The 26,852-nt window shown below is 38.5% G+C and overlaps 2 protein-coding genes across 2 annotated transcripts in view; both read left to right on the top strand.

Annotated features, from left to right (window-relative positions):
- The window catches only part of necab2 (N-terminal EF-hand calcium binding protein 2), a 521,316-nt gene that overhangs the window by 481,602 nt on the left and 12,862 nt on the right, over window positions 1-26,852 (top strand). The window lies entirely within an intron of this gene.
- lonp2 (lon peptidase 2, peroxisomal) lies at window positions 151-26,852 on the top strand. Its single transcript, XM_044035767.1, has 17 exons — window positions 151-696; window positions 5,705-5,840; window positions 7,499-7,612; window positions 9,687-9,818; window positions 10,020-10,142; window positions 10,243-10,406; window positions 10,774-10,868; window positions 12,238-12,356; window positions 12,430-12,569; window positions 18,613-18,754; window positions 18,929-19,079; window positions 20,172-20,298; window positions 22,648-22,790; window positions 23,867-23,952; window positions 24,289-24,496; window positions 25,988-26,178; window positions 26,259-26,852. The coding sequence occupies exons 1-17, from the start codon at window positions 464-466 to the stop codon at window positions 26,487-26,489; spliced, it is 2,535 nt and encodes an 844-aa protein (XP_043891702.1). The 5' UTR covers window positions 151-463; the 3' UTR covers window positions 26,490-26,852.

Here is a 26,852-nt window from a genome sequence, read left to right as displayed (position 1 = left end):
CACAAAGCAGAGCAGTTTATAATAAAGTTGTGGGGGATGTATTTTCCATTAATGAAAAGAGAAGCTAAAGAAACCTGCAAACTCATTTTGTTTGCGATTTTTAGTGTTATTGTCCAGTGAATTATGTCCCTCTGTGCTTGCCGTAGGTACTCCCGGATGTAGAGGCAAGATGAAATAGTGTACAATGCACATTCACAAGCAACAAATGACACGCAAAGGGGATATGGAGCAATACTAACAGCATTTTTGTTGTAATGATTTTTTTGAATACGTGTTTTATTTAAATTCTGCTATATAGATAAACGCTCGGCTCGTAAATGAGGATTTTATTGCGAAATTACAACCCGGAAGTCGTGTGTTTACACTTTGATTCGCGCTGTTTGACAAGTGACAGCAAGTACGTAGACGCACTTATTTGTTTGCTGAAGTTTTTCCCGGTTTAACGGCGACTTTAAAACCAACTATGACCTCCGGTAGCGGAATTCAGATACCGAGCCGTCTCCCGCTGCTGCTGACCCACGAGGGAGTGCTGCTGCCGGGCTCCAGCGTCAGGTTCAGCGTCGACTCTCCGCGGAACATGCAGCTGGTGAGCCAGCGGCTGCTGAGGGGAACCTCGCTGAAAAGCACCATCATAGGAGTGATTCCAAGCACCAGAGACCCGCAGAATGACACCGACGACCTGCCCACACTGCACAAGTAACTCCACACTCAGTCACAGAAGCAGCAGGAATACAATGATCGATCGATTCATCCATTATTCATATAGATTACTGGATTAATCACCCACTAGGCTACTTTGATATTCGGCTAATCTGTCTCGTCATGTAGGTCTACAACGATTGTTTATTATTAATTAATTTGTCGATCACAAACCGTCAACTCAATTAAGAGCCATCTTTTTGAGTGTCTTTTTAGGGCTGAAACGATTACTAAATGAATCTCTACTATTTTGATAATTGATTAATCGTTCCTTTTCAAGGAATTAAAGCAAGTTTTCTGAATTTTGTGCTTTTAATTGTGGATATTTTCTGGTTTCTTTGCTCCATATAACAAAGAAATCATTCAAACTGCATAGTCTTTGGACAACATTTGAGAACATCGTCCTTTCCAGGTTTAAGAGACACTGATCAACATTTTCTGACATTTTATGGACCAAACAATTACTCAATCAATCAACAAAAAAAAATTCTGATTTGTTTAAAAACATTTTCCGATTCGGACCAAACACAGGGTTCGCACTTGGGGTCCTTGAAATCCTTGGGCTGAACAATTAATCGAAATTTTATCTAAATTGCAATACGGCCCACTGCAGTTTCGCAGGATTGAGGTGTAATATTTGTTAAAGCCAAAATGTGTGTCAAAATATAATTTTAGAATTATTGATCTAAACACATCTTATTCTACAGACTGAAGAGAATTTTGTTGTTTCTCACAGATCTGCTCAAATATCACACAGTAATCATTTCAAATATGTTTTTCGAATATAAATTATGTAAAAATGACCTGATATCGCGAACCATATCAGAATTTCAGTCAAATTATTATTATTTTTTCTAGAAAAGTCTACGGTTACAAAGTGGCCATGCAGCCACAGAGAGGTGGACTTTAAACTTTCACCTCCAGATTGCCAGGTTTGTCTGTCTGTTTACTGCAGCAGTCTTCCCCCAACGTTAATTCTGAAAACAGGGGACCAATGATTCGCAGGAAAAACGTGTTAAATGGCAATTTTATGTCAGATTTTTATTTGTTTGACTTAACACTGTTACTGATTTAAAATATTATGAAGCAGTACTACATGAGATACCATCAAAATACTCCAAACATGTATTCTATTGACAACACTTTTTTTTTGCTTCCATCCAAAGACAGAATTTGTAGTTGTAACTCAATCTTCAACTATTTTGATAACTGATGAATCAGTTTGAAACTTTCTTTATGATTAAAACAATATTTCTGATTGTTTCAGCTTCTTAAAATGTGAATATCTTTATTTCTTTGCTCCATAAAACAAAGAAATATTTAAAAGTGAATCATTTTTGGTTTGTGGACAAAAACAAGACATTCGAGAACATCATCATTTCCAGGTTTGACAAACACTGTTTTTTAACGTTTTCTGACATTTCATGGACCAAGTGATTGCTCGATTAATTGTAAAATAATCGACAGATTAATCAATGATGAAAATAATCATTAGTTGCAGCTCTAGTCAGAATTCATGAGGTGTTCCTTCAACGGAGAACGTCATCAGAACCTGGATTTAGGATTCCAAGATGATACAAACACTGTTTCTTTTACTGTAAATTACACCTCTGTCATATTTGTTTCACAGTAAATCTGTCATACACGTAGTACTGTTAAATTTTAACCTGTAGACATGTTGCTTATGTAGTAGATATACTAGTATAATTTCTTTTGGGACTGCAGACATCTTTTAAGCAAGATGGACTCTTCCTAAACAGATCAGGAGTCAATCTGTTTATGTCCAACGTATTTTCACAAATCTGCTCCCTCCACCAAGGACGAAAGGCCAGATGAGCCAAAACAGACGGTAGATAAAAGTCATCATGAAGGACACTGAACATGGCTCCCAGTTGAAGTGTGCTCCAATCGAGAGACGTCACGGCGAACAGGAAGAGGATTCTCTACCCTCAACACCAAAAAGTGTCTGTGAGGATCTTGCGACCATTGCGACCATGATGTCTTTCGCACACAGGGTACCGGTCTTAACCACTGAGCCACTCCACCCCCTGATCCACTTTCTCTGCCCCCCCCAAACCCCACCCAGTTCACCATCTACTGTGAGCATGTTGTCGCCCTCGTCCCCCCTCTTGGAGTTCACTGACTAAATGATTGGTAATAGAAAAAGAATGTTTAAATTGCCAAGAAACAGGGTAATGTCAAATTTAACATTTATTTCATCTCAGCTGCAATCAGCCCACACTTTTATAGATATTGCTACTAACACATCAAATCTAGCAGTATTAAATGTTAGGTCATTAGCAGGCAAATCATTTTTAATTGATGACTACATTGTACAGCACCACCTAGATTTTATGTTCCTGAAGTTTCCTAACTGAAACTTGGTTAGGCCAAGAAAATAGTGCAGCAGTTCTCCTAACGGTTTCATTAGTGAAGCTAGAGTGGATAAGAAGGGAAGTGGAGTCGCCATTTTGTTTAATTTCCAATGCAAGAAAATGTTGTATGGAGAATTCAATTCCTTTGAATATGTTGCTGTTCAGTCAAGAGCCCCTTGTCGTGCAATGTTTCTAACCATTTACAGGCCCCCAAAGTATAATGCACTGTTTTTTGATGAGTTCTCCACATACTGTATATTTGAGTTTGAAAGTGTGGTTCTAGCAGGTGATTTTAACATTCATGTTGATAATGTGAATGATGGATGTGCAAAAGAACTCTGAAAAAAGTCACCATGGAGGAACGCCACTGAAAAAGCTAAAAAAAAAGCTAAAAAAAGAGAGTATAGGCAGGCTGAACGCAGATGGCGAAAAACCAAACTCCATGACTTTATGACATTTATAAAGATAGTCACACTTAATACTGATGCATCAAAAACTTCAGTATTGGTACTACTGGATCTCAGTGCTGCATTCGACACAGTTGATCACAACATGTTGCTCAAAAGATTGGAGAAGTGGGTTGGAATTTCTGGTACAGCGCTAAATTGGCTCAAATCTTATTTAGAAGATCGTGACTTCTTTGTCTCACTGGGTAATCATGAATCTGAGTGAGCAGAAATGACATGTGGGGTCCCCCAAGGCTCCATTATTGGGCCACTTCTATTCAATATCTCTATGCTCCCACTGGCCCAGATCATGGAGTATCATAACATCTCACGCTGATGATACGCAACTCTATAATACAGTGTCACCACATGACTACATTCCATTACAGTCACTGAATGAGTGTATCCAAGTCAATAAGTGGATGGACCAGAATTTTCTCCAGCTCAATGCGGAAAAGACAGAAGTCATTGTTTTAGTCCCAAAAATGCAGGGCTTGAGGTCAGTGGCCAACTTAACTTGACTCGTTGACACTAAGAACCACAGACCAAGCCAGAAATCTTGGTGTCGTTATGGACTCAGACCTGAATTTTAACAGCCACAAAAAGAGCATCACTAAATCAGCCTATTATCATCTCAAAAACATTGTATGAATTAAAGGATTTCTGTCTGAACAAGACATGGATAAACTTGACCGACAGCAAGAAAATGGACCAGTGATTTAAGGACAGGTGTGATACCTGTCCTTAAATCACTGCACTGGCTGTTTGACACTGTGTGTCAAAGGATCGAGTTTAAAATCCTGTTACTGGTCGACAAGTCACTGAATGGTCTTGGGCCTAAATATATGTCAGAGCTTCTCGTTGGGTATGAAGCATCCAGACCTCTCAGGTCATCAGGGACAGGTGTACTCAGCGTCCCCAGGGTCAGAACCAAGCAGGGCGAAGCTGCATTTAGCTTCTATGGTCCTCACCTCCGGAACAAGCTCCCTGAACACCTGAGGTGTGCACAAACTGTCAGCTTGTTTAAATCAGGGTTGAAAACATAATTATTTACTGCAGCTTTCTGATATTGCCATTTTAACCACTTTAAATATCACATCTGCTTGTTTAATGATGTTTTTAAAAAAGATGATGTCCAATGTTTTATTAGTTTTAAGTTAACTGATGCTTTGTCTGTTCGATGTTTCTCTAAATTAAAGGGGGACTGACAAACACAGAACAGATGAAAAATTCTTTGTCTACTTGATTTAAAAAATGTTACTGTTTTAAATTGTTTTTATTTCTATAATTGATTTTTTTTTTTTAATTGATTTTGTTGTAATTTCCAATGTATTTACTTGCTTCTGTAAAGCACTATGAATTGCCTTGTGTAAGAATGGTGCTATACAAATAAACGTGCCTTGCCTAACTACTTTTCATAGCTTACTAGCTTGAGAAAGAAAAAAAAGATGAAGACGCAGTTCTGCCACACCAGTAAAACGAGTTACTGGTTTTATAAATATTGTATTTACCTCCAACTGCCAGAAAACAGCAGTTGTTCATAGTGTGAATTATTCACTGACAAAGGTGGTCATGTAACACTTCAGTCCAGCTGAAAATCACAGATGCAGTAAATAAGGGGAAGGGGCAGAAGGATGAGTTTCATGCTGGTTTTGACAAAAGGCTTTTTACCCTCTTACATGTGTCTTTGATTTAGAGCCATGGTATCGCATTACATTGTTTTGTGCATGTGGGAGTTTGTGTTAATAGGATGTCACATTCCACACCTAATTAAAAAAACAAAAAACTTTTTATTTGCTTAATTAGTTTTGGCAATGTTATTATAGAACTATAACAGCTTCTGACTTGTCAGGGACTAAACTGTGGGCTCCCAGTAAAATAACAAATTCTCCCCAGTAGTAACTCAAACCCCTCAGCTATATGTAAGGAACTGCTTGAGACACTTACATGTTTTGACAACTCTATTCTTCTTATTGAAACCACTGAGGCCCCCCACCAGCACTTCATGTTTTAACAGTGTGGCAGGTCAATATATTTTACGGTAGGGAGTCCCTCCATGTAACCACAGGACTGTCAGTCAAGTGTTTTTTAGCGATCGAGATGAAAAAGATGCAGCAGAAAGGTCTTGACGGAGCTGCACTCTGATCTTCTTCTTCTTCTTCTTCTCTTTGTCTGTCTGCACAGAATTGGAACAGCGGGGATCGCGGTGCAGGTTGTGGGCAGTAACTGGCCAAAGCCCCACTACACCCTCCTCATCACAGGGCTGTGCCGCTTCAGCGTGTCGAGGCTGCTGAAGGAGCGGCCCTTTGTCCTGGCAGAGGTAACACAAGTCAAAAGCACTAAATTGACTGTAAAACTGAAGATAAAGAAGCAATTTGAACCAAAAAGATGGATGAGGATTAATATAGTCCTTATCCACATGGAAACAGAACTTTCTTTTTTGTTCTTCATAGTCTCCGTAAAGATGGCATCTTTATGCTTCATAATATGCAGAGAAATAGACATTTGATGTTGAAAAACTTTTTTTATTAAAATACTCATGTCAAAGCAGTCACTGACGTTTTTAAAGTTAAAAGGTTTTTATTTTTAATACTAACACTATAAAGAACGAAAAAGAAATAAAACTATGTGAAAAGTTTAATTGAATGCCTTAATTTTGAGTTTTTCATGCAAAACCTTTTTTAGCACATTTCTATGGATAGTCAATTTGTTTTTTGTGAAGAGAGAGCGATGTAACAGCTACATTGTGCACAAAACATAAAAGAAGTGCCCTCTAAAAGTTTCAGAAGTGAATTCTGCTGCTCAAAAAATTGACGAGATAAAGGCTTCTTGTCCCCGCCCATCCCTGCTGTATACACACAGACACTCCCTCAGTCAGGTCTGATAGTCTTGCTTGACATAGCCTTCACATGGGGGATGTATCAATAACTTTGTCTCTTTCTGAGAAAATCAAACGTAGACTCATCAACCACAAAACCATCACCAAAAGCTACGCACTGCTTCTTTACTCCAAAAGTAAGGCCACTGTGACCTTGACCTTTGAACCTATGACCACCCAAAAATAAGGCGTTAATCTGTGGGTCTGTGAGTGAATACTTGTGCCAAATTTCAAATGATTCACTCAAGACTTGAATTGTGTTTAAAAGAATGGGATGGACGGATGGACGGAGAAATCAAAAACAGTACCCTCAAAGTGTTACAAAGCTCAGACATTTACTGGTTTCCTAAAAATCGACCATAAAAACTTGTTTCAGTAATGTCAGTGCTCATAATTAAAAAGTCATCTTTCACAAACCTGCTTTGTTGTTTTTTTCTGGCGTCCTGCTGGTTTATGCTCGTCAGTGTCTCCACACATTGTATTTAACTTTTATTGCATCTGGAGTCTTGTCATGTGAACATGAAACAGATTCCCAAATGTCATTTAATGACCACTTGAAAGCAGAGCGGAGACTGGTCTTCATTGAGAGACAGCTGAAAGTCTAAAGAGGGGAAAAAAGATGACGCGCTGCAGAACTAAAAGAGAAAGCCTTGTGGATAAGAAGAGAAACATCTTCGAGAAAAAACTTAAAGCACACTTACAACTGAATCAATGTGTTTTAAATAACTATGACCGGCATGAATGAGAAGTCAGTCAACCGTTTTTACTCTTATCTCATTTCAGCTGGCGCTTTCATGCTCCCCGAGAAGTTTCCTCATGAACAAAGGGTTGTGTTTTACATGTGGCGTCCCCACACAGAAACACATCCTATGAATCTCTGAGGCGTAACACAGATGCCCAAAGCATTTTCTCCCACATTATAGCTACTTTCCGAAATATCTACACCGGCACGTGAAGCAGATGGGATAGAACAAAGTAAAGAGCCTTTGTAAGGACATTGAAAATCATGTTCTATGCTTTAAAACAATATCTCTGTTGTTAATGGCTCCCCTTTTCCTGTGCTGTTTGACTAAAACCAGGCGTTTGTGAAACAATTGCAGGTGGAGCAGTTGGACAAATTGGAGCAGTACACGACTCCAGCAACAGAGGGCGTCGGCCCTGATGACGGAGAACTTGGGGAGCTGTCCGAGAAGTTCTACCAGGCTGCTGTACAGGTAATAATGTGTGTTCAGTTCTTTCCATAATCGAATAATCTGTTGAGCATGTTCTTGATTGATAGATTAGTTAGATTAGTGGTCCATAAAATGGTGGAAAATATTCATCCGTGTTTCCCAAACCTCAGAATTATGATGCTGCACATGTTCTCCTCCATTTGTGGTGTTTTTTCTGTGGCAGCATTATACTACTACTATACTACAGTTTTTAAGAGTAGTTTTGGTTTCGTGGGAAGACGACCTGTAAGAAGCTTTGAAAGGAAGCTCTCCAAGTACAAGAGATGCCTCCCAGTGGAGGTTGGCTGTAGAGGCTTCGCCACCCATTCTTTGGGTGTGTGAAACACACACAACGACCTCCTGGAGAGTGTTCTTGATCTGGCCAACTGTTGTGAAGGGGTTTTTCTACACCAGGGAAAGAATCCTTGATCCTTGATTTGGCCACGCCTAATGTTTTTGCTATTTCTGTGATAGGTTTGTTTTGATGTTTCAGCCTAATGATGGCTTGACAGTGACAGTGACAGCTCCTTGGATCTCATATTGAGAGGAAACAGCAACAGATTCCAAATGCAAATGTTACTCCTGGAATCAACTCCAGACATTTTACCCACTTAATTGATGATGACATAACGAGGGAATAGCCCACACCTGTCACACCATGAAATAGCTTTTGCGTCAATTGTCCCATTACTTTTGGTCCCCTAAAAAATGTGAGGCACATATAGAAACTGTTGTATTTCCTACACCTTTCACCTGTTTTGGATGTAAATACCCTCAAGTTAAAGCTGAAAGTCTCAAATCCATTATAGTGGTGTATAGAGCATAGAGAGTATTGTCTCGATGTCCCAATATTTATGGACCTGACTGTATATATACAGTATTGGGTTTGAGTTTTTTCCCCTCAGCCGTCTCAGGGCTGTTTGTATATACTGTAGCTATACAGAAGTGATGAGAAACAGCAGAGTTTCAAACTCCTGACTAACCGTCGCACTACAAACCCTCTCGATGTCCATGCGTCCTTTCTTAACGCGATCTCGGTTCAGACGAAAACACTAGAAACAATGGGCGAAGGATGGATTGACACTGCGGTGGAATGGCTACTGAAGGTAAGTCATAGTAACTCACCCTGGTACAGTTTAGGGATAAACTGCTTCACTATGCACCAACTGTAAAAATGTAAATAAAAATCAGCAAAAGCTCATTTTTAGCTTTAAAGTTGTGTTTGGGCTGTTTATTTCTTCTTTTTGGGGGAATATGTGACACAGTTGAAGAATGATGAACATGAAAGCCCCAGGGTCAGCCAGTTCAATAAACAACTGTTGCGGTTCTGTGGAATTATGCTAAATATATATCTACAGCCTGCAGTAGAGTGAAGGACTGAAAACAGCTGGAAGCTCCCAGCAGAAAACGTCATTTTTATCACATGAATTATACCTGCAGGTGTGTAAACAGAGCCAGGTGGGCTAAAAAGTAAAACTATAAAGGGTTACCAAAAGAATTTTTACCATCAGCAGATAAGCAACAGTCACATTTAAGCCAATATTTCATGTTATTTATATGTATTTTGTGTTTAACCCCTAAGTTTGAGATTTACTACCCCCAACAAGAAGGCTACATTAAGTCTCTTATGGCACGAAGAAGAAATGATTAGGTTTTGGTGGTGATGCAAATCCAGATTCAGGGATTTTCTTTATTAAAATCTATGTGAAGATGAATACCACTGTTACCTGCCTATTAAATATGTATATTTCTGCCGTCAGTTAAGGTAGCATAGCAAAACCTGGTGCCATGTTTTACAAAGAAGTAAGCTCCAATTTAAAAAAGTAGATTAAAAGCACATTTGTCATTCAGCTGATCAAAGCTCTGTGTCTGTCTTTGCATTCATGCATCATAATCCCATCTGGTTTTGATCTTGCCAAGTGCATTCCAATGGAATCTTAAAATTTGTCAAGTTTTTAGGAGGACAAGGCAACATTCGTCTCGTTGAACTGCTGATGGATTGTGACAACAACAGCACACGTGCTTCATTGTGTCCATTAATCAGGTTTTATCTGTTTGTGTGTTTGTGTTTGTGTAGTTGTTAGGCATGTTGGACATGTCTGTACCAGTGGTGGCAAAGTTCCGGCGTCTGCTGGACAGTCTGCCCAGGGAGACTCTACCCGATGTGGTCGCTGCCATGATCCGCACCTCCAACAAGGAGAAACTACAGGTGAAAAAGCAGGCTTTCCTAAATCTGGGCACAAGGCAACAAAAGGCCATTCGATCATCATGTTAAAGGAGGACCAGAGATACCAAACAAAACACATGATTACATACATACAAGGTTTTTAAAGAATAATTTAATGTTTTTTGTGTGTGATTGTTGTTAAATGTATGATCAGGTTAGGTTAAATGTTGTCTTCTATAAAAGGTGTTGGATGCAGTGACCTTGGAGGAGCGATTTAAGACGGCCCTGTCCATGTTGACCAAACAGATCGAAGGACTCCATCTGCTTCAGAAAACCAGGAAGAAGAGTCCTGACAATGAGAAGAGGGTGACCCCATGTTCATTGTTCTGACTTCATATATATATTTTTTTATACACACACACACACAGTATATGTCTCTTGACCCCTCTGTGTACCATCCCTTCAGTTGGTCCCTTTGCGTAAAAGTGGAAGAGCGTTCCCAGGTCGGCAGTTCAATCTGGACGAGGACGATGACGAGGATGGAGATGACGTCACAGCCTTGGAGAAGAAAGTCTATAGTGTGAACATGCCTGAGGCTGCGCTCAGAGTTTGCCTGAAGGAGCTCAAGAGGTGAATCTCCTCAGCTATTTTATGTCCACTTTATGTCCACACAGTGGATGGATTTTTATCTGAATATTACCTTGGCAGGAAAATACCAGATATCCTGGTACCAGGTACTTTTTTTAGTACCTGCTCAGGCGAGGTTCCAAGCGAGCTGAGGCGATACTGATACTATGCGTGCCGTCGACAGGCTGCCGGCCACTGATTGGTCAGTGCCGTCACAGGAAGAGACGTCTGACACAAGAATCAAGCCGAACAATGTCGCACTGTAGATCATTTAAAAAGATTTAATTCAATATTTAACAGGTGTATTTACAGAGTGTTGTCCAGCAGCCAGACAGATGTTGCTGTTAATCTTCTTTACATCTATATTCAGACTTAAGAAGATGCCTCAGTCCATGCCCGAGTACGCCCTGACCAGAAACTACTTGGATCTGATGGTGGAGCTGCCGTGGAGTAAAAGCACAAAAGGTAAATGAGGCCAAACACTACTGTGTATATACAGTACATCCTGCCTTTGCTCTGCAACCAAATCCAGACAGTAAAGCTTGATTGTTTGGATTTCATCACTGGTCATGCATTGAATGTCTCGTGTTCAAATGCACAGAATGTAAATCAGTCTGTGATTAAAACCACAACCCTCTGCTGATAAGCAGATACCATCCTGTTACACAGACGTGTGCAGGGTCTGTGGTGTTGTTATTAAAGTATGTTCACAAAAACACAGATCAATTGAGATAACTTCACCAAATAGAATCAAAATCCAAAACCTCAACAAAACACTGCAAAAATAAACCATTAAATACAGTAAAAAAGAAAAAGACATGAAAAAATTGTGCAAAATAGTCTCAAAAAGCCAGACCTCTCCACAGTTCTGGAACGGCATTATATCTTTAGCAATGAAGAGGACACTTAAAATCGTTTGTACCTACAATTCAGGGATTACTATGATTTAAAAAGTAAAACCAGTTTTGTCTGAGGAAGTTGGTACAGCTTACAGAAAGAGAAAAAAGAAAATCTGGGAAATAGGAAATGGCACAGGACACATGAAAGACTTTAATATAGAAATCACTGTGGAGCATTCATCCACAAGCTCAAGCTTAATTTGTTTCTTTATAACACCACAAATATCAGAAGTAAACAGTCTAAGAACCCCGTGGTCCTTTGCTTCTATAACAAAGAGTTTAGTTTTGCATTAAACTATCAGTCCATCCAATTTCTACCGTTTTATAGGTGGTTCACAACCTGGACAGTTCGCCAGTCCATCACAGGGCCACATACAGAGACAAACAACCATTCACTCTCACACCCAATTTACTTAATCCCCATATTGCATGTTTTTGGACTGTGGGAGGAAGACGGATAACCCGGAGAAAACCCATGCAAACTCCTAATGTATATACAGTACAGTATGTGGGAGGTCCGCGGTGGACGGCACTTTCAAGGCAGAGTAGTGCCGACACATGTCGTAGATTGATAATGTGCTTTAAAATTGTCTCGGTGCCAACTGCAGACCTGTTCAGTTTTAATAAGGAAAAGCGATCTCAGTGGAGACAGGAGAGGAGGGTCAGAGTTCACAGTCAGATGTTGCCCTGTAGTTAAATCAGAAGTTTATTACATGGAACAAAGTGTCCTTGAACAGACTGGTTGGGAAAACTCTGTCTCTTTATGAGCTGCAGCTGCTGCTTTCAAAAGCCCCAGCAGTCACAAGTCACTTTCTTCTGCCCACTTATTCCTCTTATTTTTATAAGTTACAGCAACTTATCTTTTTACTCTGTGTTCTCATTTCTTTCTTTATTTGGACCATCCAACCCAAACCCAACGCGCACACACTCTCCAGACTGCCTGGACATCAGAGCTGCGCGCACGCTGTTGGACAACGATCACTACGCCATGGACAAGCTGAAGAGACGCGTGCTCGAGTACCTGGCTGTTAGACAGCTCAAGACTTCGCTCAAGGTGCTTTTTTTTGTTCAAGCACCTGTTATCTGTTACAGGATTCATGTTGATCTGCTGCTTTTTGTCTCTTTAGGGTCCCATTCTGTGCTTCGTGGGTCCCCCAGGAGTTGGGAAGACCAGCGTGGGACGATCCATCGCCAGGACACTCGGCAGAGAGTTCCACCGCATCGCTCTGGGAGGCATCTGTGACCAGTCTGACATCCGGGGCCACAGGTAAGCTGGGACGATACGAAACCCTACTGGAGGTTTTGCCACATTATTGAGCCATTATAGGCCTGTCAATTAGTGAATTAATTGTCTGTTTTGATAATCTGATGAGAGCTTTCTCTGACTTTTCAGCTCCTTAAATGTGAATATTTCTCAGTTCTAGCTCCATATAACAAAGACATTTGTGAACATGTTTGGGGAAATGATGATCAACATTTTCTGACATTTTATGGCCCAAACTCGAGGAAATAATCGACAGATGAATCAATTATGAAATCCTCACAGGTGTTTCTTTTTTACACATGCAGCCTGAAATATTGTGACCTAGTCCCACGGGACAAGGATAATCAAAGCACTGTGGAAATGACAGATGGGAGGACAGCACAATCTGCTGCTGTGCCGAACTTGAGCTCTCGCATGTAAAATATTTGGATTACGCTTTCAAACACAATCAATCATCGCACTGTCAAAAAAAAACTAAACAAACAAAACCCATCAAGACAACCTGTAGGACGCCATGAGGGGAAATTATCGGGGCAGGCAAAGTAAACAAGCGTTTTGTTGTGTAAGTGAAAATGTTCATGTTACAGTAGATGTACAATATAGTTTTCTTCAAAAGAGTCACAAAGGTTCATCTGTACGTCGATAAAATGCACAAACACACTTTGTATTTGTCGGGGAAACCTTACCTTAATTATTTTTATTGTATCAATCAGATGTATTGAAAGAGAGACAGAAGTAAACGATAAAAGAAAGTAGTAACAACTCGTTTTGTTGTTTTTTTATTGGATTTGTGAAGCGTTTTCAACCAACGATTATTTTCATGATGAAATAATCTTAGATAGTTTCTGGATTAATCGATGAGTTGCTTGGTCCATAAAATCAAGTCAGAAAATGTTCATCCGTGTTTCCCAAACCTCAAAATAAGTTTGTTCACAACTTTGATTTGATTTCTTTGTTACATGGAGCAAATAAACCGGTAAATATTTACATTTACATACATTGAGTTTTCATGATTAAAAAAAGCTCCCAAACTGATTGATTATCAAGATAGATGCCGATAAATTTAGTTTAATTCATAATTTAATTTAGTTTTCATTGGGGTCAGTATCAACAGACACAGTAGCAGTTTAAAAAGTATTGGAAGTTCTGTTCATCAGGTTCACATAATTTTTTGCTGTGTCATGCTTTGACAGGCTTGGGATAAAAAACTTGGAGAACCACTGTGCTCGACTATCGGATTGTAATACTCGTAGAATCATAATTAGGGCTGCAACTAACGATTCTTTTCATAATCGATGAATCTGTCGATTATTTTCTCGATTAATCAAGTAATTGTTTGGTCCATAAAATGTCAGAAAATGTTGAAAAATGTCGATCAGCATTTGTCGAATCTGGAAATGATGATGTTCTTGAATGTCTTGTTTTTGTCCTCATACCAAAATGATTCAGTTTTAATGATTTCTTTGTTATGTGGAGCAAAGAAAGCAGAAAATATTCACATTTAAGATGCTAAAACGATCAGAAATCTGGTTTGCATAATGAAAAAAGCTTCAAAATAGTTCATTCAGCACCAAAGTCTCAATATACATCAAACATATTATTTGCTTCCCAGCCCTTGATAGAGTTAAAAAAAATTCCAGCTATACTTGCTAAAACGATCAGAAATCTGGTTTGCATAATGAAAAAAGCTTCAAAATAGTTCAATCAGCACCAAAGTCTCAATATACATCAAACATATTATTTCCGTCCCAGCCCTCGATAGAGTTAAAAAAAATTCCAGCTATACTTGCAAAAGTTTGTGTAAAAACAGGCTTCAGTTTTAGGGCTTTTAACACCTAAGCCTCAAAATGTCCATCTGGACTTGTTTTGCTTATTTTAACCATAAATAAAAGGGCCAGAAAAAATATCCTGTGTGTAGTGCTTTTGCTCTTTTTTCCAGAATGACTTTCAATATCTGGTAGTTATTTAAAATTTACAGTACTGCATGTTAAAATAGTGTATTAACAATAAAAAAAAAAAAAAACACTGTAAGACGCCAATTCGCCGGCTTCCTGCAACAGCACGAGTGAAGGTACCGTAATAACCACACGTCGTTGTGACGTGCAACTTCTCAGCTTTCAGAAACAGTTGGAATGTTTCCCGCACAAACCATCACTTAATGACAGTAATGCAATGTGTCGTCTGCATTGCGCTCGGTGTTAAAGTCCTCTCTGCTCCTGTGGTCAGTGTTTTGTCAGTGAATAACTTATGTCCATGAGGCAATAACAGGATTCACCTGAAGTTCACCAGAAGATGACATCCAGTGACAGCAGCTTTCATGAATGATAAGATCGGGCTCTTAGGTCCCGTCTTCCAGATCACATTTCCTGTAGAGATCTCTGATCTTGAAGAAGAAGACCGGAAGGCCGGAAATGTCTTTTTAGAATTAAACGACAACTGCAGACGGAGCCAAAGTGTGTGTTTGTGTCACATTCTTTCATTTTTGTGGCAGTCACTCAGTTTGAGTGCGAGTACCAAACGAAACAAAGTGGGACTAAAGAATCAAAACAAGTTTTCTGATTTTTCTTAAATGTGAGTATTTTCTGGTTTCTTTGCTCTGTGTAACAAAGAAATCATTTAAAAACCTTTTTGGACAAAACAAGACATTTGAGAACGTCATCATTTTGAGGTCTGGGAAATACTGATCAACATTTTCTGACATTTTATGGACCAAACAATTACTCGATGAATGAAGGAAATAACTGACAGATTAATTGATGATGAAGTGAATCATTAATTGCGGCCCTAACCTACAGGAAGTGGAAATGGAAGTGAGGACAATTTCCTCAAATTCTGGCACACATTTAAAATAGCTGCTAATGGGTTAAGACTTGGTTTAAGGGTTAGGGTTAGAATTAGAACTGAAACAATGACTCGATTAATCATTACTGAATAAGTCGTCAACTATTTTGATAACTGATTCATCGGTCTGAAGCTTTTATCAGATTTCTGATCGTTTCAGCTTCTTAAATGTGAATTGTTTCTTCGTTTCTTTGCTCCATAAAAAAATAAATCATTAAAAACGGAACCATTTTAGTTTGTGGACAAAAAACGATTACTCCATGAATTGAGAAAATAATCGACTGATAAATCGATTATGAAAATAATCGTTACTTGCAGCTCTAGTTAGAAGTAGGTTAAGGTTAGGTGAAGGGTTAGGGATTGAGTTAGCCTTTTTTTTAGGCTGTCCACACTAATTAAATCCAGTGTCCTGAGTAGTATGTGTGTGTGCGCGTGTGTGTCCAGAAGCGTGCAGAGCAGGGTTCATCTCAGATTTCCATTTTTTTAAAGGAAGAATAGCCAGCGCTCTCAGTTGGATGAGAAACATGTGTCTGACATACCAACAGCAGGGGTGCGAGAGATAAAGATGAAAGTTCTTGATTTCACGGTTGATTTTTTACAATTTCTCTCAACCCGTGGTAAAAAAAATAAACCTTCAAACAACTGCGGTCATTTTTGCAGTGTTTTTTTTTTTTTTTGAACTTTTAAGATCCCTTTTGCTTGTACTAAGTAATTTATAACTGATAATCCTTTCACACATAGACGGCACATCAGGAGGATTTTACATAGAGCACATGTTCTCACCTACTGGAAACCTTCCTCCTACTCTTCTTCTCTCTCTCTCACGTCTTTTAATTTTCTTTTCTCTGTGTGTGTGTTACACAATACAAATGTCAACACCTGCTCCGGTCTCACACAGGCTTTCGGAGTTTGAGCTCAGTCACTTCATTCTGGAAGTGTTGGTCGAGTGAGTCCTCTTTCAATTCAAACAAGTGTTGTGGGCAAGACACTTAACCCCCACGTCATCTGAGACTGAGCGAAGTCTGAGTGAGTTGGTGAAAAGGTCAAAAACTGTAGTTTAAAGCAGCCTTTTTGTCGTTTACCGCCCACGTTCAAGATGAGACGACCCGACATACAGTTTATTTATGTATCTGAATTCAGGCGTTTTAATCAGGTCACTCGTCTCCAATGAAGGACAATCTTCTAAACCTTCCTCTTCTTCTTCTCATTCTCTCACGTCCTTTAATTTTTTTTCCTTTGTGTGTGTGTTACACAATATAACTGTCAACACCTGCTCCGGTCTCACACAGGCTTTCTGAGTTTGAGCTCAGTCACTTAATTCTGAGAGTGTTGGCTGAGACTCGGTCAAGTGAGTCCTCTTTCAATTCAAAACAAGTGTTTTGGGCAAGACACTTAACCCCCACGTCATCTGAGACTGAGGAAAGTGTGAGTGAGTTGGTGGAAAAGGTTCATTACTTTCAGCGAAAAGCATAGAAATGTACATTTTTGTTGATTTTCTGACAGTTTTAGGATCTTTGTCCCGTGTGAAGCCCCTCCCCTGTCACAGGTCACTTTCGGGTCACATAACTTGTGTTGATGGAAAAATCAAAACTGAACAAAACGGGAAATGCTGGTTATTGGAAAAACAAGTCGTTGTTTTGTTTTTTTCTTTTTTCATTTTATTTTGAAAATCAAATTAACAGTTCATTACAAACTTACGGATGTGTACTATATTCAATATCTGCCAATTAGTGAAGAGCTTTCTCTGACTTTTCAGCTCCATAAATGTGAATATTTCTCAGTTCTAGCTCCATATAACGAAGACATTTGAGAACGTGTTTGGGGAAACGCTGATCAACATTTTCTGACATTTTATGGCCCAAACTCGAGGAAATAATCGACAGATGAATCAATTATGAAATCCTCACAGGTGTTTCTTTTTTACACATGCAGCCTGAAATATTGTGACCTAGTCCCACAGGACAAGGATAATCAAAGCACTGTGGAAATGACAGATGGTAGGACAGCACAATCTGCTGCTGTGCCGAACTTGAGCTCTCACATGTAAAATGTTTGGATTACGCTTTCAAACATAATCAATCATTGCACTGTCAAAAAAAAACAAAAACAAAAACCCATCAAGACAACCTGTAGGACGCCATGAGGGGAAATTATCAGGTTCCAAGCCAACATGGAGTTTTAAACTCTGCAGCCTTTGAGTCACAGGGGATGTGTGTTTTTATATTTCAGCGCAGGGACATCACAGGCAGGCAAACTAAACTAGTGTTTTGTTGTGTAAGTGAAAATGTTCATATTACAGTATAAGTACAACATAGTTTTCTTCAAAAGAGTCACAAAGGTTCATCTGTACGTCGACAAAATGCACTAACACATTTTGTATTTGTCGGGGAAACCTTACCTTAATTATTTTTATTGTCTCAATCAGATACAACCCTAACCCAAGTAATAACAATTGTTTTGTTGTTTGTTTATTGGATTTGTTTTCAACAATTATTTTCATAATCAAATAATCAGTTAGTTTCTGGATTAATCGATGAGTTGCTTGGTCCATAAAATGAAGTCATATTTTGTTGATTTTCTGACAGTTTTATGATCTTTGTCCCATGTGAAGCCCCTCCCTTCACAGGTCACTTTCGGGTCACATAACTTGTGATAGATAGAAAAAATCAAAACTGAACAAAACGGGAAATGCTGGTTATTGGAAAAACAAGTCGTTATCTGTTTTTTGTTTTTTTTTCATTTTTCATTTTATTTTGAAAATCATATTTACAGTTCATTATCTTTTTTATTTTGAAGGACGAATGATACACGGCGATGATTGCACAAGAAACACTGATATTGCAGTATAATTTGAAGCTATAGACCACTGATTTCCTGATTAATAATAACAATTATTACTATTTTAGTTATATAGCACATAAGAAAGCTTAAGAACTTGGTTTGTCGCTTCTGGCTGCTGTTGAAACATAAAGTTGATAACAAAGGCTTAATTTAATGCTACAAAAACCAACAAACATTTTTATTTTAAATCCATTATACATTTATACAAACATACGTATGTGTACTATTTTCAATTTCTACCAATAAACCCTCCCTAAAAGCGTAACACACTGGACCTTTAATTTGATGGTGTATTCTACCTTTTTTTGAGGCCTCAGTATGTTTGATATGGAGTGGAAACTTACATTTAATCTCGTACCTGCAGGCGTACATATGTAGGGAGCATGCCCGGCCGCATTATCAATGGGCTGAAGACGGTGGGTGTGAATAATCCCGTCTTCCTCCTGGATGAGGTTGACAAACTGGGGAAGAGCCTTCAAGGAGACCCTGCCGCTGCTCTGCTGGAGGTCAGTTACAGGTTCATGCTACTCCTCCTGTAGTCATGTCACATCCTTGTGTCCTGATGTGAACCAAAAAACTCTTCTTCTTCTTCTTCTTCTTCGCTTTCCAACTTCATTAAATTTAAATGTCTTACCGTGGATGAACAAGATAGACAAATGTACTGTGTTCCCCCCTCAAAGGTCCTGGATCCCGAGCAGAACCACAGCTTCACAGACCATTACCTCAATGTGTCCTTTGACCTCTCTCAAGTGCTCTTCATTGCGACCGCAAACACCAAGGCCACCATTCCCCCGGCCCTGCTCGACAGGATGGAGGTGCTGGAGGTCCCAGGTGAGTTCAGGGACTCGTGGCTTGCGATCTTCTCGGTGCGTGACAAGCTGCTGGAGTGATTCAAGTGGTCGCTCTGGGCATTTTTACCCCTCCCACAGTTCACATAATCTGGTGATTAACAGCTAGTTAACATTTAAGCTTAACTAAACAGTGAAACATAAATTAAAAGTACTACTGTAGGTGCTTAAAGCTTTAGTGTGCGACTTTTAAATATTTCTACAAAAAAAAAAATTACTATACTAATATATATTTAGTTGAGCAGTGTGTTTAAACACTCTTTAAAGGTACATTGTGTAACATTCAGCAACATTTATTGGTGAACTTTCATGTTGCAGCTGAATATCGTGTGTTTCGGAGAACTAACTTATCAAAACTCAAAAGATATGAAGTTTGTCCTCTGTGGGCCTCTGTAAAAACCAGCTGACTGAAGTGACTCCAGCTCTCCTGATGTAAGTCTACAGTAAAATGCTCATTCTGCGTTAATGAAAAACAGCATTTCATACAATCAGGTGAAACGCTTGATGTTGTGACTCAACTGTGTGATTGAATTTTCCACGCCGCGTTCAGGAACTTGTGTCTCTGTGTCTAAATCACGATTTGTTTCACACAAAAAATGCACTCACGGAACCCAATAAAGATTGTTTCCACTTCAGTCACTGAGATGTTATAAGTGACATCAGGTGCGGAGATAGAAACTTCATCATAATTAATACTGAAGTTAATTTTTCCATTTGTTTTTTGTTCATTAGTCCCATATTGTTGACATAGTGAGTTAGATAGATACATTTTTCACACCTGCAGCTCCTTCTTGTGACACTTTAACACATCAAAGATAATGTGGTACATAATTTGAACCTTTGACTTTTTAAACCCTTTTTTTTTTCCTTTTTAATCTCAGGCTGAAATATTACTGAATCCAAACACTAATTATAATTGACATTAATACTATTTTATTATCTCGTATAACTTTCTCTCTTGTATTTTTGTTTAATCTTAACACTTCTGACACTTGTGAAGCACTTTTTGTTTAATTCATTTATGGAATTAATCTGCTGTAATTTTCCAGTGTAATGACACCGTCCTGTGTTTCAGGCTACACCCAGGAGGAGAAGTTGGAGATTTCTCACCGTCATTTAATCCCCAACCAGCTGGAGCAGCATGGATTAACACCTCAGCAGCTGCATCTACCACAGGAAAGCACACAGGAAATCATCAGCAGGTAAATCATCTCTTTCTTTTGATTCTTAAACACCTGAAGTGGTATTTGTCACATTTACAGAAAATCATAGTGGCAGGTAAAGATGATAAGCACAAAGTTTTTGACTCATCATTCATTCACCTGTACTTGTCATTCACCTGTCCTTATCACTCACCTGTCCTCACCATTCACCTGTCCCCATCACTCACCTGTCCTCATCATTCACTCACCTGTCCTCACCATTCACCTGTCCTCATCATTCATTCATTCATTCATTCAACTGTCCTCATCACTTACCTGTCCTTATCATTCATTCACCTGTCCTCACCATCCACCTGTCCTCATCATTCATTCACTTGTCCTCATCATTCATTCACCTGTCCTCATCATTAATTCATTCATTCAACTGCCCTCATCACTCACTTATCCTTCTCATTCATTCACTTGTCCTGAAGTTCAATACTTCCAAAACAACATACTGAAGTAAAAGTACATTTAGTACTTTGTTTTTAGTACAAATTACAAACTACACAAAAAAGCTACTCAATTACAGTAACACAGTAAATAAGTAAATGTAAGTCATTAATTTCCATCTGTGGCAGCTGGTTAGTTGTATCAGACTAGCATGAGTTATTAGTTTAATCTATAAATGTTGAGGCTGTGATAAGATCTGGGAGGTTTTTTGGTTTTGTTTTGTCCTGGCAGAGCACAGTGAACTCTCTCAAGTGACTCTGCTCATTTCCAGATTTGAGAAGAGAATCAAGAGAAATGATTTAACTCGATCCAGATAATCAATCAATGGAGTCTGTGTGGGTTTTTTTTTTTATTGGCTCAGGGTTTGACACAGTCGGGCTGCATATGTGGCAACAATGAGAAAAAATGAAGGTTTTATGAAGTGTCTTAGGACAGTTTTGTCACTCGTTGGCCACAGTAACAGCGGGAGACTCGATGTTGCCAGATTCTCACATTGATGTTTTGCTCTGACGTTCAGATTTTTGGCCTCAGAAGGATTGTGAATATTTTATTGGGAGAGGTTTTATTGCACCAAAGTTGTCTCTGCTCTTTACTGGACTTTGCACACGTGGAGTAGTAAAAGAAGACAGAGAGACGCAACAGGGATTCAGGCTGAACAGAAGTGAAACAAGAGCTCGTAAATTATTGCAGATAAATCTTTCACGCTTTTGTTCAAGGGGGGATCCCGTGTAAAAATGTGTGCAACAGTGACATTCAGTGTTTCAAAAGGGTACTGCAAGTCAAATCAGATAGTAGAAGAGTGGTTCTGAAACTTTTTATACCGAGTACCATCAGAGAAAATACTCCTTTTTTGCATTAACCTTCGTATGACCATCATGATATCCAGGCTGCCAAAAAATGCTCCACTCAATGAGTGAGTTCTGCTTCCTTTTTCCAAGATAACGTTCACGTTCCATATCTGGCAGTTATTCAACCAGTACTGAGAAGCTGACATCACAAACGTGGGACGCGCTGCTGGTGAATCATCACGTAAACAGGCGCAAAGTTTCGCTATTTCTCTGCTTTGTGGGAGATTTTTTTATTTTCTGTCACAGGCTTATGAGTCTAGGAGTTATAGTAATGAGAAGGACAGATGCTAAATATGGTATTCACTTCCTGTGTGCAGAGTGTCACCGGGAGACACAGAGAGAGACGTGGACACGTATTTGATTAGTAAAAGTCGACCAGTTACTGTTACACATTTCTTTCTTTCTTTCTGTTAATTCATTCATTAATGTCTTACTTTCTATTCTGTCTGTTTCTTTCTTTCTCTCATTCTTTCTTTCTTTCTTTCCCTTTCTCTTAACTCATTTCTTTCTTTCTCTTAACTCATGAATTAATTTGGTTCTTTCTTTCTGTTGATTCATTTATTAATTTCTTTCTCTTGATTAATTTCTTTCTTTCTCTTGATTAATTTCTTTCTTTCTTTCTCTTAATTCATGAATTAATTTGGTTCTTTCTTTCTGTTGATTCATTTATTAATTTCTTTCTTGATTCATTTCTTTCTTTCACAGTTCTCATCCTCTGTTTTCTAACACATAAAAGATGTGTAGAGGAAACATTCTGTGCTTGTTTTATAGGGACAGTGATGTTTTATTTTTGCTGCTTATCTTCATCATCATCGTCGTCTTTGTCAAGTGCTTTCTGAAGTGAAAAACACTTCAGAAAACGCTTGTTTTAATCACTTGTTTATATGTAGGTTTTGCAGGGTGACCTCTACAAAACAAGTCTTTTCTACTATACACTGTGAGCCCTGCATTCCTTTTACTCGATCCTATATGCGGCAACAAGAGAAGCTGCACTTCACGTCCACAGCATCTGTTGGTGATGTTTTTGGTCTGTGTTGTGTTGTGTCAGGTACACTCGCGAGGCAGGCGTGCGCTCCCTAGAGAGGAAGATCGGCGCGGTCTGCCGAGCCGTGGCAGTGAAGGTCGCTGAAGGTCAAAGACTCGCTAAGGCAGAGGCTTCAATCCGCGAGGGAGCAGCAGTCGAGCAAGAAGGTGAGACCACGTCTTCTCCCTGAGTCTCAGTCAAAAAAAATGGTTGATTGTCAGTCTTTTTGTTTTGATGTATAATTCAAATTAAGTAATGAAAGTTTAGTTTAGTTTTGATTAAATTGTCTTTTATGAGGCCGTCAGTTCTTGGTTTGAACACCAGGACGTCTTTTTTGACATTTTATGGAAAAACTACTTTTAAAATTAAAATTGAAATGCAAAACCCAGAAAGAAAATAGCAAAGACTGGCTTGTCCATGCAGAGCATGCTTCAGTACTAATTGGATGTCATCATGGGCGAAACGGCTGTTAACAAGTTGCCCTCTCATCTTAAACTGTGGCAGCACATTCAGTCCTTGAATGTGAGGGAATTGGTCCTGGAAAGTCCTTATAAAGTTCTTGAATTTGATGTGCGAATTCTTACAAATGGAAGAAGGTATTTTTTCTTCCCAAAATAAGACAGAATTTGTGTTTTTTCCTCCATCACCTCTTAAAAAAGCTCTCAGTCATGACGGGAGTTACAGTTGCAGTTACAACAGTTTTACACCAGGTGGTGCTGAAGAGTTTAAAAGTAAGAAGCAGACATGAGCTCACACAGTGTTAAATATTCAGCTCAGCAGTTTCAGACTTTTGTTAAACCTGTGATCTTGTGTTTAATTTAGTGGTGAAGTGATTTTATATAGAAACAGAAAATGAGGCCACCTGCTGGACGTTTGAAGAACAACAGTGTGTTTGTAATGAGCTGCTGTTTCATCAACGTTTGACTGCAGATCAACGCGACATCTTGTTGTTGTTAATAACTCTCCTGCTCATCATCATATATATATACATTTATATACACTGCTCACCATACTTTCTCTCATTACTTGTTTTTTTCTTTTTTCTGTTCATTTATACTTTTTGATTTTTAGCAGTTTGAACTTAAAAAAAAGAGATCTTTGTCTTAATGAGCCTTCGCCATCTTGAATGAAGGACGATGATGATGATGATGATTTTATGAAACCAACCCATTAATTAATAAATGAATAAAATAATCAACTGTTTTATGGATAATGAATATCATGTTTGTTTGTGTGTGTGTAGATAAGGCAGTTCCCCCAGAGTTGCCCATCGTGATCGACCACGTGGCCCTGAAAGACATCCTGGGTCCTCCACTGTTTGACATGGAGGTGAGACAAGAAGACACTCTTCAACATCATCATCATCATCAGCAGCAGAAGAAGAAATAGCAGCAGTAGTAGTTCACGTTATCACACAGTCTAAAGTAAAACAGGATAATACTGTAGCTCGTCTTCCTGCAGGAGTTTTCTCTTCCTCTTTCCTGTCTTTTTGTCTCTCACACATCGCTCGCCCTCCCTCTTGCATTTTCACCTCACGTCTGTCTGTCTGTCCACTCCCTCTTTTTCAACCTCATGTTTCACATTCAGCCCTAAAAGCATGGGAGACGACGAGCTGTGATGATTCCGTCATCAGCAGTACAGATGTTTTCATTTGTGTGTGTGTAGGTGTCTGAGCGCTTCACTCTGCCCGGTGTGGCTCTGGGTCTGGCCTGGACTCCTCTCGGTGGGGAGATCATGTTCGTGGAGGCCAGCAGGATGGAGGGAGAGGGTCAGCTGACTCTGACCGGTCAGCTGGGAGACGTCATGAAGGAATCGGCTCATCTGGCCATCAGCTGGCTGCGAGCTAACGCTAAAACCTACCAGCTCACCAACAGTCAGTTCACAAACACACACACACACAGTATATACTGTACATCAGATGTGAGACTATATACAAGTTATATGTCATGATTTTCCAGACTAGAAGAATTCTGAGTCATGAGTTTTTATTGTTTAGATTCTTAAATGTAAATGAGCGAAGCCTCCTGTTCACGGTATACGTTTATTTAATTCATATTCTGAGTACTGAGGAAACAGACTAACCAACTAAACAAAAGTATTGTTTAACGTATTACAGAGACATTAATGTCACAAACATTTAATAATTACTGAATGTTTTAAGGAAAAAAATTCAGTAAGAACAATTTTATTGAAAAAAACAGTACAGAAAAACTTTTTTTACTGAAAGTTTTTATCAGTTAAAAAAAAAGGTAATCTTACAGAAACATTTAGTTAATGTTCCTAAATGTACTGTAAAAAATATTTTGTAAAAAAATTGCACTGAACTTTTTTTTCCGTAAGAAAGTCAGTAAATAAATTTGCTGATGTAACTGGCGTTACAAAAAAATCCATCCAGAGACATTAATGTGACAAACATTGAATGATCCCATTCTTTATACAAAATGTTGAAAAAATATTACAGTAAATAAAAAGTACTGAATATTTTTCAGTAAAAAGATTTGCTGATAATTTTTTTTCCACTTTTACTGGCGTTACAAAAATTGATTACAAAATATAATTTTATAGAAACATTTTGTCAATATTCAAAAAAATGCTATCAAAAAAGTTGTCCTGATTTTTTTCAGTAAAAAATTCAGAAAAACACTCTTTCCTGAAAACGTCAATAGAAAGTCAATAAAAAATTGCTGTTTTTTCACTTCACAAAAAATTCTAAAATTACAGAGACAGTTGAATAACCCATTTTTTTTAATACAAAATGTAATGTGTGTAATGTAATGTTACAGTGATTTTAATGTTTGTTAATGTTCCAAGAAAAATGTACTGAAAAAATGTCAGTAAAGAAATTGTAATGATTTTTTATCGGTAAAAAAAATCAGAAATACTTCAGTTAATACTACTTCACAATTCTAATATTGCAGAGACATTGTCACAAAACTTTAATAACCCAATTTTTTTATACAAAATGTGATTTTACAGAAACATTTTGTTAATGCTCCAAACTGAATGTTTTTAGAAAAACATTCAGAAACTTTTTTCAGTAAAAAAAACTTTTTTTCTGTTAAAAATCTGAAAAAACTTTTTTTTTTTACTGAAAACTGTTTTATGTAACATTAACATTTTTTTGAATTAAAATTGTAATTAAAACAATTTAATATTTTTTTCAGTAAAAAATCCAGTAAACATTTCTTTGCTGACATTTTTTTTCAGTAAAATTTGTTCAAAAACACTTTTTCCCATTCCTGATAAAATAATTGTATCTTAATTTGTGAATCTTATATTCTGATGTGCGATAATATCGTTTAGAGTTTCATCTTTATAGAAATATTAACAGAATTATGACAGATGGTAATGTGTGTGTGAGCAGTGGTGGGGAATCCAGATCCATTAGAAGGGACCGACATCCACCTCCACTTCCCTGCTGGAGCCGTCACCAAGGACGGCCCCTCTGCCGGTGTTACCATAGTAACCTGCCTGGCCTCGCTGTTCAGCAGCCGCCTGGTCAGGTCAGACGTCGCCATGACAGGAGAGATCACGTTAAGAGGACTGGTGCTGCCGGTGAGTTCTCGCTCTCTCAGCACAAAACCACCTCATATTTAAATCCTCTCTAACCAATCGTGTCGTTCCGTCGTCTGCAGGTGGGCGGGATCAAGGACAAAGTGCTGGCAGCTTACAGAGCAGGTGTGAAGTGCGTCGTCCTGCCCAAACGCAATGAGAAGGACCTGGAGGAACTTCCTGCAAATGTCAGGGAGGAGCTGGACTTTGTCACCGTGGAAACGCTGGACCAGGTCCTGAACGCAGCCTTTGACGGAGGATTCACAGGGACACATGGACGCACACACACCCCGCAGCTGAACAGCAAACTGTAACAAACATGCACACACAGTGACACACACAAACGTTAACACACACACAGTGAATGTGTTATTTTCTCTGAATAGAAAGAATTATTTTCATGTTCAGATAATTTTCATGTTGCAGATTTAATTTGAACTAATTAAACAAATAAATATTTAAAGTCAAACTGGACAGATAACAATGTTACAGCAGCAAAAAACATAATTAATTAGATTAAATGTGTTATTAATTCTCTCTTTGAAGATTGTGAATTAAAGAAAGCAAAATAAAAAAGTAAATTAGAAATTAATAAAACCACGTTTGTTTGCACTGATGTCACTGACAGATTAAACAGTAAATGTCAGTCAAATAAAGAATTATCCACAGAAACATCA

Source organism: Solea senegalensis, linkage group LG10, assembly GCF_019176455.1.
Source record: "Solea senegalensis isolate Sse05_10M linkage group LG10, IFAPA_SoseM_1, whole genome shotgun sequence".
NCBI lineage: Eukaryota > Metazoa > Chordata > Actinopteri > Pleuronectiformes > Soleidae > Solea > Solea senegalensis.
This window is presented reverse-complemented; position numbering and strand designations above follow the sequence as displayed.